The sequence below is a fragment of the Neoarius graeffei genome, chromosome 8 (assembly GCF_027579695.1).
Source record: "Neoarius graeffei isolate fNeoGra1 chromosome 8, fNeoGra1.pri, whole genome shotgun sequence".
Lineage (NCBI taxonomy): Eukaryota > Metazoa > Chordata > Actinopteri > Siluriformes > Ariidae > Neoarius > Neoarius graeffei.
The window spans coordinates 23,368,697-23,384,420 of record NC_083576.1 but is presented as its reverse complement, the minus strand read 5'-3'; the positions used below and the strand labels follow the sequence as shown (position 1 = coordinate 23,384,420).

Sequence of the window (15,724 nt, the reverse complement as noted above, 5' to 3'; positions counted from 1 at the left end):
TACTACTACTACTACTAATAATAATAATAATAAGTGAGCAAGGCGGCACGGTGGTGTAGTGGTTAGCGCTGTCGCCTCACAGCAAGAAGGTCCGGGTTCGAGCCCTGTGGCCAGCGAGGGCCTTTCTGTGCGGAGTTTGCATGTTCTCCCCGTGTCCGTGTGGGTTTCCTCCGGGTGCTCCGGTTTCCCCCACAGTCCAAAGACATGCAGGTTAGGTTAACTGGTGACTCTAAATTGACCGTAGGTGTGAATGTGAGTGTGAATGGTTGTCTGTGTGTCAGCCCTGTGATGACCTGGCGACTTGTCCAGGGTGTACCCCGCCTTTCGCCTGTAGTCAGCTGGGATAGGCTCCAGCTTGCCTGCTACCCTGTAGAACAGGATAAAGCGGCTAGAGATAATGAGATGAGTTACTGGGAGACCACATGGTCTCCCAGTGGCCAGATTTGGTCTCCTAGTCAATGCCAAACCAGCTTCACTGGGAGACCAAATTTTAAACCAAGTTATGTCTTATCATTTGGTTCAATCAGTTGCAATTAATTAACCAAGTACCACGTTTAACAAGGAAAACGAAGATCTATGTTATAAGATATACACACAAGATCATGTTGGTTAAGAAAAACAAAACTAAAATTTGGTTACTGAGATGGCTGATGTCAGAATCCGATGTCATTACTGTGTAACTTTGAGTGTCTTTGACATAACATTTGTGCTTGGTAATTGCTCTTGATAGCTGTGTAGTCACTGTAGTGTGTTTGTCTGTATGCTGATTGGTGAACCACTTTGCATCACAGAATATGCTGCAGCGGTGCAGCCGCATGGACTCTAGGGCCTGTGATTGTATTGCCCAGACCAGTTGGTCTCCTAGTGGAAAATCCTTAAAAAATGCTCTGGTTGTACTGAACATCAGCATAGCTGTGTTTCGGATGTAGGCACAAGGCCGTAGCTAATCACCATCATGATAATATTCAGAACAACAGCATGACCTCGGATGTGATATTGCTTTTTGATAACAGTTCTATATACAAGACATGAATATGAAGTAAGTGAATTTTCGGACACAAGCTTTTCATCTTCATCTGACAAGCTTTCATCTTTGTCAAAAGTTATATTCCTGAAAAATTGACATTTGCCATGTCACTGATGATGTCTCTAACAATACTCTAGTAACTGTTTCGAACTGGGAAGTGAAATTTTACATGCAGGACACAGACGAGTGGAGTGATACACACAGGGAAACGTCCCAGTACGGTTATATGAAATATCACCTTGGAGCTCCACTGGACCAATTAGTGTAATGGAGTGGAACTAACTGTTGTATAATAATAATCAGACACACAGCTTGTGAACAGGCAAGGCAGGCAACTGCTTGGGGCCCCCTGGCCCAGGGGCCCCTGAGAGTCGGGGCCCGAGGGCTTATTTATTTAGTTTTTTATTGTTTTTATTGTTCTTTACCATTGTATTTTCACATTTGGAATTTAAAAAACTTTGGTTTCATACATTTTTCGTTGGTGTCAGATTATTGATAACATATTGGTGATGAACACTGGTCAGAAGGGCCCCCTGGAAATTTTTGCTTGGGGCCAACAGACTCTAGAATTGCCTCTAATAATAATAATAACAATAATAATAATAATAATAATAATAAGCATTCCCAAAGAAAGAGAGATAATCTGACCTTCCTCTCTTCATACTACTGTCCTCAATCCAGTTGAGCATTTTAAAAAATTTTCCATGATGTTATTGTTTTTATTCTCCTTCTTGTTCTGAGGAATAACAAGTTAATTAGGTTAGTGAATTAGGTTAGTGAATACCTGTCACGGCACTCATAAAAGTTTATACTTTGTTTTTATTGTACAGGCCTATGCAGTGTGTAATGTGGCGAGCAGCAAAGGCTAACCATAAAAGTTAATCACTGTATAGAAACTGGAGATCTGGTAAATTTCCATCAGCAGCAAACACCTCACAGGTCCAGCTGCACGGGATCACAGTGCATATTTATTTCAACACGTTTTGAATTTCAAGGGATTCAGAAATGAATGACGTTAATGAGGAAGCATTTATCAGGACCTGTAATTGCTGGTGGTTCTTGTTGTTGTTGTACTGACAACTTGTCAGTCAAGTACTGATAGCTAAGTCATGTTTCCAAAAACAACCCTGACAGGTTTGGAGTTCTGTTTTGTTGTGTAGCCCTGTTATTGGTGTTCCTCATGTTGCCATGGCTGTTGTTACATTAAATGTGGTTTCCCTTTCAGCTATGACTTACTTCTGGATTACGCCAAGATCAAACTTACATTGTTTGGTTTCTAATGTATTAAACACCATCTTCATTCAATGACTTCTCTAAATCTTAGACAAGTTCATATACAGGCCAATGATTGTATTTTCTGCTAAAATAAATATTTATACAAGGGATTTTTTTTTGTTCGTTCTTATCTGTATGCTGTTCTGAAATGTTTATCTTATTTCCTGCTTCAAACCGCATGCTGAAATGAAAGTAGGACATCACAGAGTACAGTGTCTGACGTCAGCACTGCATTTCTGGTGCCTGAGTCAGGAAGTTGGACCTGTAGGGCACCACTTGTGCACTTTGAGCGTTGTGTGACCATAACAGAGGAAGAAACAAAGAGTAACATGAGGGAAATTTGCCATGAGTGAGAAATGCAGCAACATCTGTCCACAGCACTGGATTTTACAGTCCATACCTCACTGGGATGAGTCAAGAATGAAATGCGAGCCATGGGAAGGAAAGATTACTCATGGGTGGAGTGTGTGTGTGTGTGTGTGTGTGTGTGTGTGTGTGTGTGTGTGTGTGTGTGTGTGTGTGTATTCAGGCAGGGTTAGAAGGGTGAATCGAAAACACAATGTACTGTAAGCAAACGTTTCAATGTGGAGGAGTGGATGATGAACCAATTCCTTTCAAGAAACATCCAAATTGTTCTCTCAATATTTTTTGGAGAATTGTGACATATTTTTCAGTATGTCAGTTTGGATATATATTTGTTATCTGAATTATATCAATACAATTTTTTTTTAATCAATAAAATGGCACCTCCCCCTAACACCACGATATACGGCCTTAATAATGAATGAACCCATGACTGTGAGTCCCTGTATTAAATCCATGTCCTTAGTCCTGCTTATGGAAGACAGCCACAAAATGGCAAAACTTAGACATAATGGAAAGGCCTATGATCTATGTATATGTGAAACACCTATTTATTAATGCCAGTAATTAGACAAAGCTATGATTATGTGTGAATCATCCATCTAGCAGTAATTGCACAAGTTAACACCACTGTTTTTTTGTTTCCAATGTTTGTTTTTTTTCCCTCTTGGTGGGAAAGGGAACTGAAAGAGAAGTATATGCAATATGTTCCTCAAATATAGTATTACCGTCTGGTCACTTACTGACATATGTCTCAGGGTAAGTGTCATAAGTCTGGGGAAACTACATGGTATGTCCTTTATTTCTTTACTATTATTCAGTGTATTGACTAAAGTATTTTCTTTCTGTAAGGATTTTGTCTGAAATTTGGGCCAGTTCAAATGTTCATGTTGTGTAATATGTTGTCAAGTGTTAATTATCCCATTCTCATCTCATCTCATTATCTCTAGCCGCTTTATCCTGTTCTACAGGGTCGCAGGCAAGCTGGAGCCTATCCCAGCTGACTACGGGCAAAAGGCAGGATACACCCTGGACAAGTCGCCAGGTCATCACAGGGCTGACACATAGACACAGACAACCATTCACACCTACAGTCAATTTAGAGTCACCAGTTAACCTAACCTGCATGTCTTTGGACTGTGGGGGAAACCGGAGCACACAGAGGAAACCCACGCGGACACGGGGAGAACATGCAAACTCCGCACAGAAAGGCCCTCGCCGGCCACGGGGCTCGAACCCGGGCCTTCTTGCTGTGAGGCGACAGCGCTAACCACTACACCACCATGCCGCCCGTGACAATGTCTTTCTTTAAAAAATCCAGTAAGTGTTAACAATAAAAATTCTTCAAAAAATAGAATTAAATTGTGAAACTGTATCTGTCATATACACTCACCGGCCACTTTATTAGGAACACCCATCCACCTACCCTTTTATGCAGTTCTCTAATCAGCCAATTCCTTGACAGCAGCACAATGCTGACACAAATCAAGAGCTTCAGTTAATGTTCACTTCAAACATCAGAACGGGAAAAATTGTGATCTCAAAGTGTGACTTTCACTGTGGCATAGGTGTTGGTGCCAGATGGACTGGTTTGAGTATTTCAGAAACTGCTGATCTCCTGGGGTTTTCACACACAACAGTCTCTAGAGTTTACACAGAATGGTGCGAGAAACAAAAAACATTGCGTGAGCGATAGTTCTGTGGGTGGAAATGCCTTGTTGATAAGAGAGGTCAGAGGAAAATGGCCAGATTGGTTTGAGCTGCCAGTAGGGATATAGTAACTCATACATATAATCACTCTTTACAACCATGCTGAGCAGAAAAGCATATCAGGGTGCAATAGCAGAAAGGCACATGGGGTTCCACTCCTGCCAGCCAAGAACAGGAATCTTAGAATCACTATTAAAGTGACCAGTGAGTGTATTATTCTTATTATTTTTGTCATGTTGTTGAAATAGGGCGGCACGGTGGTGTAGTGGTTAGCGCTGTCGCCTCACAGCAAGAAGGTCCGGGTTCAAGCCCTGTGGCCGACGAGGGCCTTTCTGTGCGGAATTTGCATGTTCTCCCCGTGTCCGTGTGGGTTTCCTCCGGGTGCTCCGGTTTCCCCCACAGTCCAAAGACATGCAGGTTAGGTTAACTGGTGACTCTAAATTGACCGTAGGTGTGAATGGTTGTCTGTGTCTGTGTGTCAGCCCTGTGATGACCTGGCGACTTGTCCAGGGTGTACTCCGCCTTTCGCCCGTAGTCAGCTGGGATAGGCTCCAGCTTGCCTGCGACCCTGTAGAAGGATAAAGTGGCTAGAGATAATGAGATGAGATGTTGTTGAAATAGAGACCTAGAGAGCTGTGAAATATTTATTATATAAAATAAATGATTAAAAGAACCATGCACCATACTCAGAAAATAGGTACACAAATCTTCCAGTGTCATAAAAAGCACTAGGACTGAGCTACACTTTTATCCCAAACTGTTTCACAGGGATGAAAGAGATTCAAAGTGCTAGAGGCCCATGAATGATCTGGTCCAAGAGGTTTCAGGAAATTAAGCAAATAGTTTCTCCACAACCTGTCCAAATAGTAACTGTTTAACTTCAAAGAGGCATAAAAGTCGGCACTGGCATCTCGGATAGTTTTAATTCATCATAGTTTTAATTTTCTTAAAACAATCTATAGTTTATATATATATATATATATATATATATATATATATATATATATATATATATATATATATATATATATATATATATATATATATCAGGGCTCGAAATTCATATATTTTTTCACCAGCCAGCCGGACTAGTTACCTTCCAAAGTAACTCGCCAAACAGAAAATCAACTCGCCAAAATTTGTTCATGTATGAATTTTACTTCTGTCAAAAATAACACAAAAGAGAGTAGTTACCATTGTTCACGACTAATGTGCATTTATTTCAAGACCCGAGTATTTTGATACTGTTTTTTTTTTTTGCACACTTTACAAATTGGCATTTGCTGTTCCACGTCCTCCTCGCGATATCCAAAAAAATGCCAGATGACTGACCCCTTACTAGTTCTTTTAGGAACCAATTCGTCCGCTTCCATTTTTAATTTGTCGCTGAAATTGACAGCGCTTACACGGTAGCCTATGCAGCACCAGCGATTGCACGAACTGAGTCAATGCTGTAAACCAAAATAGGAAATCTTCCTGCAAGTTCCTTTCAGCACCTAGATGTTGCCCAGGATTGTTTGGCGAGTGTGTGACGTTATTGTTTTTTTTTTACCCTTAGGCAGCCTCTCACATTACTGCCTGAGGGACAGGGAGAAAACCACCGGAAAATGTTTTAAACAAAAGCAACAAACACGAAACAAACGCAAGTCGGCAGATGACCATAAAATACTCGATAGTCACGATATAATATTTATATGTATCTCACACAGAATTTTCGGAGATATATCGAGTATATTCAATATATCGCACAGCCCTAGTCTGAATCTTCGCTTCATATATATTTTTTATTTTCAACTAGCCAGCCGGGCTGCCTAGTGACAGGAATTTCCCGCCAAATGACAAATTAAGTCGCCTCGGGCGACCGGACCACCGTGAATTTCGAGCCCTATATGGTTGTAAACTGGTTGCCAACAATGCACTCTTTACTGGTTGATATTTGACAAATTAAATATAATCCTGTACAAGTTAATGCTATTTTGATCCCAAAAATGGAGGCAAGATTTTTGAAGCAAAACAAAACATAATGGATTAACAGTATCTTTTTTTCTGAATAATCTGATCACAGCAAGCAGGTTCTGGGTTTGAACCTGCTGGTCAGTGAGGGCCTTTGCATGTTCTCTTTGTGCCTGCGTGGGTTTCATCTGGGTGCTCCGGTTTCCTCCCATAGTCTGAAGGCATGCAGATTAGGCCAACTGGCTTCTCTAAGGCCCTGTCCACACGGCAACAGATTCAGGTGACTCCGATACAATTGCTTATCGTTTAGGCCTGGCGTCCACACGGCACCGGCGTTTTGGGTGCCCAAAACGCAATCTTTTTGAGAACGGGTTCCAGAGTGGAAAGATCTGGCAACGTTGCCATTGTGAAGTCGTCTGGATGAGTAGAACGGATTTGTTTACGATGACGTCACAACCACATGACTGTGAGTGCTTCACGCCGGGTAGAAGTGTAACGAATATCACCAGGATATCACCAGGAAAAAGCCTTACAGAGCACTAGTGAGAGTGAAACACGAGCTTGGATATTATTATTATTATTATTATTATTATTATTATTATTATGTTCAGTGTTAGTTCACAGTAGTAATGCAAGAAGCAGAATAGTGACAGTAATAGTGAAGCAAAAACATGCAATTGTACAAACACTGCAGCTCTACAGCAAAATATTCATTTATGAAATGGTCTGATTCTTAACACCAGTAGTGTCAATGATCTTCTCATTGTGATGCGATGCGAGTTGTCAACAAATCCTATAACTTGGTTCATGAAACGCGCTTACAAAATATTTTCACTGTGAATATTTATTGTGTAATGGTGCAAAGTGAGAGAGAGAGAGAGAGAGAGACTCTGCCCTTAGGGCAGAGTCAATCCCGCCAGCAAAAATAGGGAAAAAAAGGAGCGATCTCACCTCTTCAGATGTTGGTTTTAGTCCTACAATACATTCCTCAAAAAGGGCGTAGAGGAGCAAATTAATCCATCAACGTGTAGCATTCAATTTATTCCGGACCTTTAAAGACGCCGCCTTCCGCGTAGAATCATACGTCATCCTCGCCGCCATATTGGAGAGGTCAAAGCGGAGAATAAAGATTCATGCGCTGCCTTTAACTGTACCAACAGGTTTACCGTCCAAACGAGATCACATGGGATTACCTTTCACAGGTGAGAAACAACAAATTAATCCATCAACGTGTAGTATTCAATTTATTCCGGACCATTAAAGACGCCGCCTTCCGAGTAGAATCATACGTCATCCTCGCCGCCATATTGGATAGGTCAAAGCGGAGAATAAAGATTAGCTGCGTTTAACTGTACCAACAGGTTTGCCATCCAAACGAGATCACATGGGATTACCTTTCACAGGTGAGACTGGAAAAATACTTTTCATTGTATTTGGTCATTATAATGTAACTTTATGAACAGATTTTCCTGACTTTGTGGCTAATATGAAGTCTCGCGCATAATAGTTTATGCGCATGCGTCGTTACTTCTTCTATTGTTCTGGTGTCTCCGAAGGGACCGTCTTACAGCGCCCCTAGAGGTGTGGCATGTGTATTGCATCGTTTTCAGCAAGCGTTGCGTTGCCATATGGACCTGATATTTTACTGATCGTTGCCCATTTGGACGCGATATATTTTTAAATAACATCTCGTTGCCGTTGTCGTGTGGATGTAGCCTAAATTGCCCATAGGTGTGAATGAGTGTGAATGGCTGTTTGTCTCTGTGTTAGCTCTGTGACGGATTGGTGACCTGTCCAGAGTGTATCCCACCTCTCACCCAATGTTACCTGGGGATTGACTCCAGTTCACCCACGACCCATAATGGATAAGTGGTATAGAAAATGAATGAATGAATGTTTACTTAACTACTTGGATAATATGATAACTGGCTAAATCAGATAATTATATAGTCTCCCTGGCTGAAATTAATATTCAGTGTAAACAATTGCAACTGTGAAGTTAAACATAGCTAACACAAGCTAACGAAATCAACACTGCTTCAACAACAATGCCATTCATAGTTCAAGGTGGTAAATAAATACTGAATTTTCCCCCCAAACACAAAAGCCTTGACAACCAGTCGGAAAAGTTGCCTTTTTTCCACCAACAAGTGCACTTAGAATTTCTGGTATTTCCCTCAGGAAGAAATGAATTTCGCTCATGGTTTCATTCTATTTCATAATTATATAATAATTAAAGAATAACCAAATAAGTAACTGGTCAGCCTTGGAATAACAAGCTGCAAGACACAAATTTCAAATAAGATGTCTCCTTGTAGTGAGCTGTAATATGAGTATGCTATTAGCTATACTATATGGTCAAAAGACTGCATACACTTGACCAATCACACCCATTATGTTTGTTGAACATCCCATGCTCTGTGATTTAGTCCCTTTTGTTATTAAAATAACTTGCACTCTTCTGGGAAGGCTTTCCACTAGATTTTGGAGCGTTGATATGTGGACTTGTGCTCATTCAAAAACAAGAGCATTAGTGAGGTCAGGCACTGATGTTGGGTGAGGAGCCCTGGGACTTTTGACAGTTGGCATTCCAGTTCATCCCCAAGGTGTTCAGTGGGGTTGAAGTCAGGGCTCTGTGCAGGACACTTGAGTTTTTCCACACCAACCTTGACACACAATGTCTTTATGGTGTTTGCTTTGTGCACAGCAGCATTGTCATGCTGGAACATCTTTTGGGCCTCTTATACCCCTTTTCGATCAGCAGGGAATGGGTTCTTGAACCGGTTCCATTCAGGATTCTTTGAACCTTGGTGCCAGTTAGTGAACCAGCCCACGCTTTCACCAGTTTTGAGTGGAACTGCTGTAATCAAGGATGCATCCTGAACAGAGGGCGTTGGACAAGTCACAATGGGAATATACAGTAGTAGCAAGATGGCAGAGCACATTGATTACCTGCAAGCTTTTGTTCTGTTATTGCAGATATTTGTTTTTGGTCCATTTTTTCTGAAGATGTATCCCCTTCTGTTGTGTTCTCCATTGCTGTGCTTCGCTCTCTTGTCTAACTAATGACACCCCCACTGATGTCGTCATGGTTCGTGCTGGAAAAAAACAGCTATATTTTGGTTCCTAACAACATTTCAGGTTCCGAACCAATTTATTTTTGGTTGAAATGCTCTGGGGTGGGTTTCCCAAAAGCCTCTTAACGCTAAGAGCATCTTAACTAGGAGAGAGAGTGTTCATTGTGATGCTTGCTCTATCATTTAATGATGATCTTTGTGCTACGGCGCTTTTGGGAAACCCACCCCTGTGGACGGTTCAGAATTTGGTGTGTGAACAAGAATGGAACCCATTCCCTGTTGGTCAAAAAGGGGTATGAGTTCCAGTGAAGGGAAATCTTAATGCTACAGCATCCAAAGACATTTGGATGGACAGTTGTGTACTTTCAACTTTGTGGCAACAGTTTGGGGAACATGGCTGTGATGGTGAGGAGTCCACAAACCCATATTTGCACATGTAGTGTAACTAATTTGCCAGAGTGAAATAGTGAAAAGTAATATGGTTTAGTGCGACAATACAGTAAACCTGCTCATATTACAGAGATTACAGTCCTCCGAGATAAACAACTGCCATGTTTAAGTTGTGGGAAAAAAACAAAAACTTGTTCTCGTAAAGAAAGGTCTGAGTATAAAAGTTCCAGCTTTTAAAGATATATAAGGAAAGATTACAGGATTTAATAACCAGTTTTCAGTAAGTAAAAAACACATTTAATCAAAAGGCTTCTCCAGTGCCATTTCTGCACTGCAAAAAATGATCTCTTGTTGAGAGAAAATATCTTTAATATGGGTGAATTTATCTATTGTTTCTGATTAGAAGTTTACTAGAACTCAAATATAAGATTATTTACCTTACTTTGAGACGCTTTTACTAATTTCAAGCCTTAAATTTTCTTATTCTATTGGCAGATAATTTTGCTCATTTTAAGCATTCAATTCTAGAAAGAAGCAAAATTATCTGCCAATAGAATAAGAAAATTTAAGGCTTGAAATTAGTAAAAACGTCTCAAAGTAAGGTAAATAATCTTATATTTGAGTTCTAGTAAACTAATAAGAAATAATAGATAAATTCACCCATATTAAAGATATTTTCTCTCAACAAGAGATCAGTTTTTGCAGTCTGACAGACTACTAGTGAAAAAGGTCACAACCCAAATGACGCTTCTCAGCTTATGTAGTGCACTTTAGAGCTCATTATTTTAAACTCACAGTAGTGCGTTTATATAGGGAGTACGGAGCTGTTTGAGATACGGCCGCATTCGCCTTTCAGAAGGCGGAAACAGAATCATGCACCATGCTTTCCCCGGACCAATAGAATTATGCAAAGCGTCCTTACGACACGTCATTTCCGCTGGGTTCACCCGCTAAGGGTTGAAGCAAGGGGTCGAAGCTGTATCCCAGGATATCTTTGAATAATTTTATTTTCGCTTAAAAGCGTGCAGACACCATGACTTTCGATGTGCGGAGGTGAGTAGAAATTTGAGGTCGCTCCCGTGTTTACTGAAATGGGGTCGAGCTTCCTGTTGTGCAGAAATGAAACCCGGCCCCCGGGAGCTGTGGCTCGGTGTTACCGGGGATTTAAAATAAATAAATAAATAAATAAATAAATAAAAAATCCAAACTCTATTAAAGGTCGAGGAGTTAATTTGTGAGTGTCTAATAGTTCAACTTCTGTGTGGCTAACACACACACACTCATCAAGCTTAATCATAAATGTCCACGTCATCCTCTAATAACGGTTTCCCTAAAGAGTATCAGTGTCCTTTTATCCAGTGGCTTTCTTAAATAAGTGATCAAAATTAAAAAGTAACACTATATGGGTAAGTTTTTAAAGAAAAAAAACCCCACACACTCATGGAGGACGACATGATATAGATAGATATATAGTAATGCTACAAAATGTGATGCCATTACAGTATGTCAAGCACCAAGTTAACCATTTACCTAATTGGTAATGTATATCTTTACAGATTGGCAGTGAGGTTTGGGTGGCACGCAGGTTTGCCTCACAGCAAGAAGATTCTGGGTTCGAACCTCACGGTTGGAGGGGGCCTTTCTGTGTGGAGTTTGCATATTCTCGCTGTGTCTGCGTGGGATTTCCCCCACAGTTCAAAGACATGCAGATTAGGTAAAATACCCAGCCACAAGTCAGTGGTGCCAGTCCCAAGCCCAGATAGATTGAGGAGGGTTGTGTCAGGCATAAAACCTATGCCAAATCAAATACGCGGAACATATCCGCTGTGGTGATCCCGAACATACAGGAGCAGCTGGAAGAAGAAGATTGGCTGTGAGGTTTGAATCCAGAACCTTCTCGCCGAAATTTCAACAATGTTGTTGTTATTCGTACAAGTAAACTACACAACTGTATGTAGTCACAAGTGTCCTCATCGTCGTCTTCCCATAATCCGCAAGAGCACTATTGATGATCTTTTAACAGTCCATCGTTGGTGTGTCTAGGGCATTTAAACTTGGCAAAGCCCATCCTTTTCGAAGCTTGATCAATGGACAGTTTAGAGTAGCCAGTTAGCTGAACTGCATGTTTTAGGACTGTGGGGGAAACCGGAGGAATGTGCAAACGACACACATACCCCTTTTCCACCAAATCAGTTCCAGGGCTGGTTCGGGGCTGGTGCTGGTTCACAACTCGTTCAACTTGCGAGCCAGCTGAGAACTAGTTTGCTTTTCCATAGCTCGCGGTGCTAAGGGAAGCCACGTCAGTTATGTCGCTGCGTTTGCATAAACCTTGGCATGAATATCAAAGCAACAACAACACGGAGAAGAAGAAGCAGCAGCAACAACAATAATGGATGACTTCGCGTTTGTACAGCTGCTGCTTCTTGTCGCTTAAAAATGGCGATCTTTCGCGGTCTTATTGTTGTTGGTCTTAACAACTCCCCCCCCCCCGGACGTAAGCGGTTTTTTCCTCTGGCCCAGCAGAGAGTTGGTGCTAGCCTGGAACCGGTTTTTCTGGCCCCAGAGCCAGTTCTTTGTCAGTGGAAACAGAAAACCCGGTTCCAAACTAAGCACTGGCCCCGAACCAGCCCTGGAACTGCTTTGGTGGAAAAGGGGCAACAGAAAGGCCCCTGTCAGCCACTGGGCTCGAACCCAAGACCACCTTGCTGTGAGGCAATAGTGCTAACCACTGCACCACCATGCTGCCCAGCCACAAGTGTAGACCTGTACGAGTAATAACAATACTGTTGAAATTTCAACAAGAAGGTTCTGGGTTTAAACCTCGCAGCCAGATATAAATTACATATTAGGTAAATGTTTGACATAATGACGTCACTTTTTCTAGCATTACCAGGGGTCGAAATTAACTTTTGAATGTACTTGCCCTCAGGGCAACCAACTCCCAAAATTTACTTGCCCGCATGCATGTATCAGTTGCCCTACTTTTTTGCAGGTTGACTGGGTAGGTAATTTGCATAAAAAGCAATCTGGATGTGTATTATAGAGTATGCAATAAAATATTTCGACTTGTTTTGCCATTGTTTGATTACTGATTGATAGAAATAAAGTTATAACACTCATGTGTTTGGTGTTTATTTCATCATGATGAACAGTAAAACAACTAGGTATAACTACTAGCATCTTCTATTAAACATGTTAAACAGTCAGAAAACATCATGTCATCATGGTCAAGTGTAACTGATCAAATCAGAATTAAAAATCAGTCCAAAAAGACGCTTCGTTCGTTCTAGCCTACGTGACAGTGGTGCCTCGTGTGAATAATCATATCATCATGTAGCGCCATCTCGTGAATGGAAGCGTCAGCTACCGCAACGAACCAAAGTCAAGGACAAACGAAAGAGAAGACGGGAAAAATAAAGTTTTCGTTCTGTTTCTGTTAGGAATCACAGTAACTTAATTTTTCTTGGTAAAATAGACATTCAAACACAGTTGTCCGACGGGCAACTAGTGATAATTTTATTGTTGCCCGAGTATGAGAATGACTTGCCCATGTCCGTCGGTACATGCTTAATTTCGACCCCTGATTACTATGTCGTCCAACATTAGTCTTACATTCAGCAAGAAGGTTCTGGGTTCAAACCTCACAGCCAACCAGGGCCTTTCTGCATGGAGTTTGTATGTTCTCCCTGTGTTTGCGTAGGTTTCCTCCCACAGTCCGAAAACATGCGGGTTAGATCAACTGGCTACTCTATATTGCTCATAGGTGCGAATGTGAGCGTGAATGGGTGTCTGCTGTGCTTTTTACACAGAGATCCCTCAATATTGCCCTAAAGAAGAACCAAATAAAGCCATGCTAGTGTGTATTTTTACACAGCATGCCAGTGAGCCACAACCAGAGGTGTGACGGAACACACCAGAGCTTAAGCATGTAGGCTGTTGTATAACGTACTAACTGTCGGAAATATGAATACATCGAGCATACCGACGTTGCTTTCTAAACAGTAACATTGGGTGAACTGAGGTGTTGAGATACTTTTCATAGTGATGTACGTTTATACCACTCTTCAAACTGAAATGTGTTGTAAAGGAGTGAGGCAGAAAGGTACGTGGACTTTAGATGCTGTAGATGGAGATGTTTGAATTTGCACTGGTCTTCGAAAGGAGAATGTCGTTCTCAGAAACCTCACACCTCTATCCCGTCATGCGGGCTGTCCCTTTTATACAGAGTCTGGTCCCGTCTCTGTTACTCAGGGTTCCCCCTGGGTTCTGAAAAATCTCCCCTTTTTTTTCCTTGAAAAATCAAGTCAAAGAAGTATTCTTCACTTAGTCTGTGTGTTTTTTCTTAGTTACCGACACATCAAAGTGGACTTAATACAGGTTTATACCAACCAAACTGGCACAATTCAAATATTTGTACAGATACAGGTAGGCCTCTCCAATACATATAAAATTTGGGCTCCACTCCAGCCTCTAATAAGAGAGACTTGATTTTGGGCTCCCTGTGCACCGTCAAGCTAAAATAAACCTCTTTAGTTTGAGCTTATTTAACATTATTTTAGCATGGAATTATTCAAAAGAGGTATTAGGACTCCCTTCAGTACAAAACTTGATTTACAGTTGAACAGAGTCGAGAAGAGTCTTGGACCAACCAAGTGAAGGAATCTGATTTTCCCGTCGATTTACAAACTGAACACAGAACGACACCGCGTTTTTCGACGTGCGTTAGCCACGGGGACTCGACACGTCACGCTGCCCGAAACATAGCTCCCTTCAGTTGCTTGTCAGCCATCAGCACTTTCCCGTTGGTGTTTTTACCGACCCTTGTATTACTGACACTCAGTACGTTTACATGCACATCCAAATCGAGCTGCTGTCGGTAATCGAGCAAAGGGTCCCAGCAGGGGTGCCAGAGAAATCCAATCCTACATGCACACAAGGAAATCGAGCTATTGTGTGAGGTACATTGTGCACCCGAGCCACAGGTGGCGCTACACGCCCCATCGTGTTGGTACACTTCCGGTTGTCGTCATGAAGAAGAGCTATTCAAGAGTATAAACAAAGTTATCAGTTCCGTGTTCACAAGAAGAACGAGCTAATGAGCATGAACTCTGTCTCCTCATTGCTCCAGAAGTGCACACTTCTGCTCACCATTTTTCTCTTCCTCCTGACCTCTTCTGCTGCTCGCTACTACTACTGTTGTCAGGCCGACCGAGGCTGTTGTGTTTCCCGCTTGTGGTCTCGTCACTCGTCACTTCCGGAAGGGGCAGTGCTGAAGTAAGTAGCTCGACTACGTAGCTCGATAGGGTATACATGCACTAAGTACCTCGGCAAAAATCGCATAATCTAGGTCGTGCAGCTCGATTACGAGAAATCAAGTTCGGTTCAATTTCAGCCGAGCTAAGGTGTTTCCATGCCATTTAGAACTGCGATTTCAGTCGAGCAACGGCAGAAACTCGATTTTCTCTATGTGCATGTAAACGCACTGACTGTCCGATGTGCTTGGGGACGGTCAGGGCTCTGAGTGTGCCTCCCCCGTGCCTGTTTCAGCCCTTAAATCACCTTCAGTGCTTGAAGAAGCTTGTCCAAAAAAACTTCGTCAGCTTAGACTGCGCCATTGTTTGGTTCATGCAGAGATAATTACACCACCACACCAGGCTGATTAATGCTGTGTTCACACTTATACCGGTACGAAAGTGGTATAACTGTATCGATACAAAGTATACCGGTACAGTTTAGTGCATCTGTTCACACTAGCGAGAAATGTTTGCGGTTTTCTTTCACGGTAGTTGAAATGCGCGTGCGCGAAATGTTTCCGTGGTTACCGAGTAACTTCCTTCCGAGAATATATGGCATCCGTTATTTCGAGATCTCGAGAAAACAAAACAATTATTCCGTGATCTCAGCTGGATCACTGTATCTCTGTCGGTAG

General features: G+C 41.8%; 1 protein-coding gene across 1 annotated transcript in view; it reads left to right on the top strand.

The window, feature by feature from the left end:
* Positions 1-10,723: 10,723 nt before the first annotated feature.
* ergic1 (endoplasmic reticulum-golgi intermediate compartment 1) overlaps positions 10,724-15,724 on the top strand; it is a 69,148-nt gene continuing 64,147 nt past the window's right edge. The window contains exon 1 of the mRNA XM_060927450.1: positions 10,724-10,848. Within this exon, the coding sequence (XP_060783433.1) occupies positions 10,829-10,848 (20 nt within the window). The 5' untranslated portion in view covers positions 10,724-10,828. The remainder of the gene's footprint in view (positions 10,849-15,724) is intronic.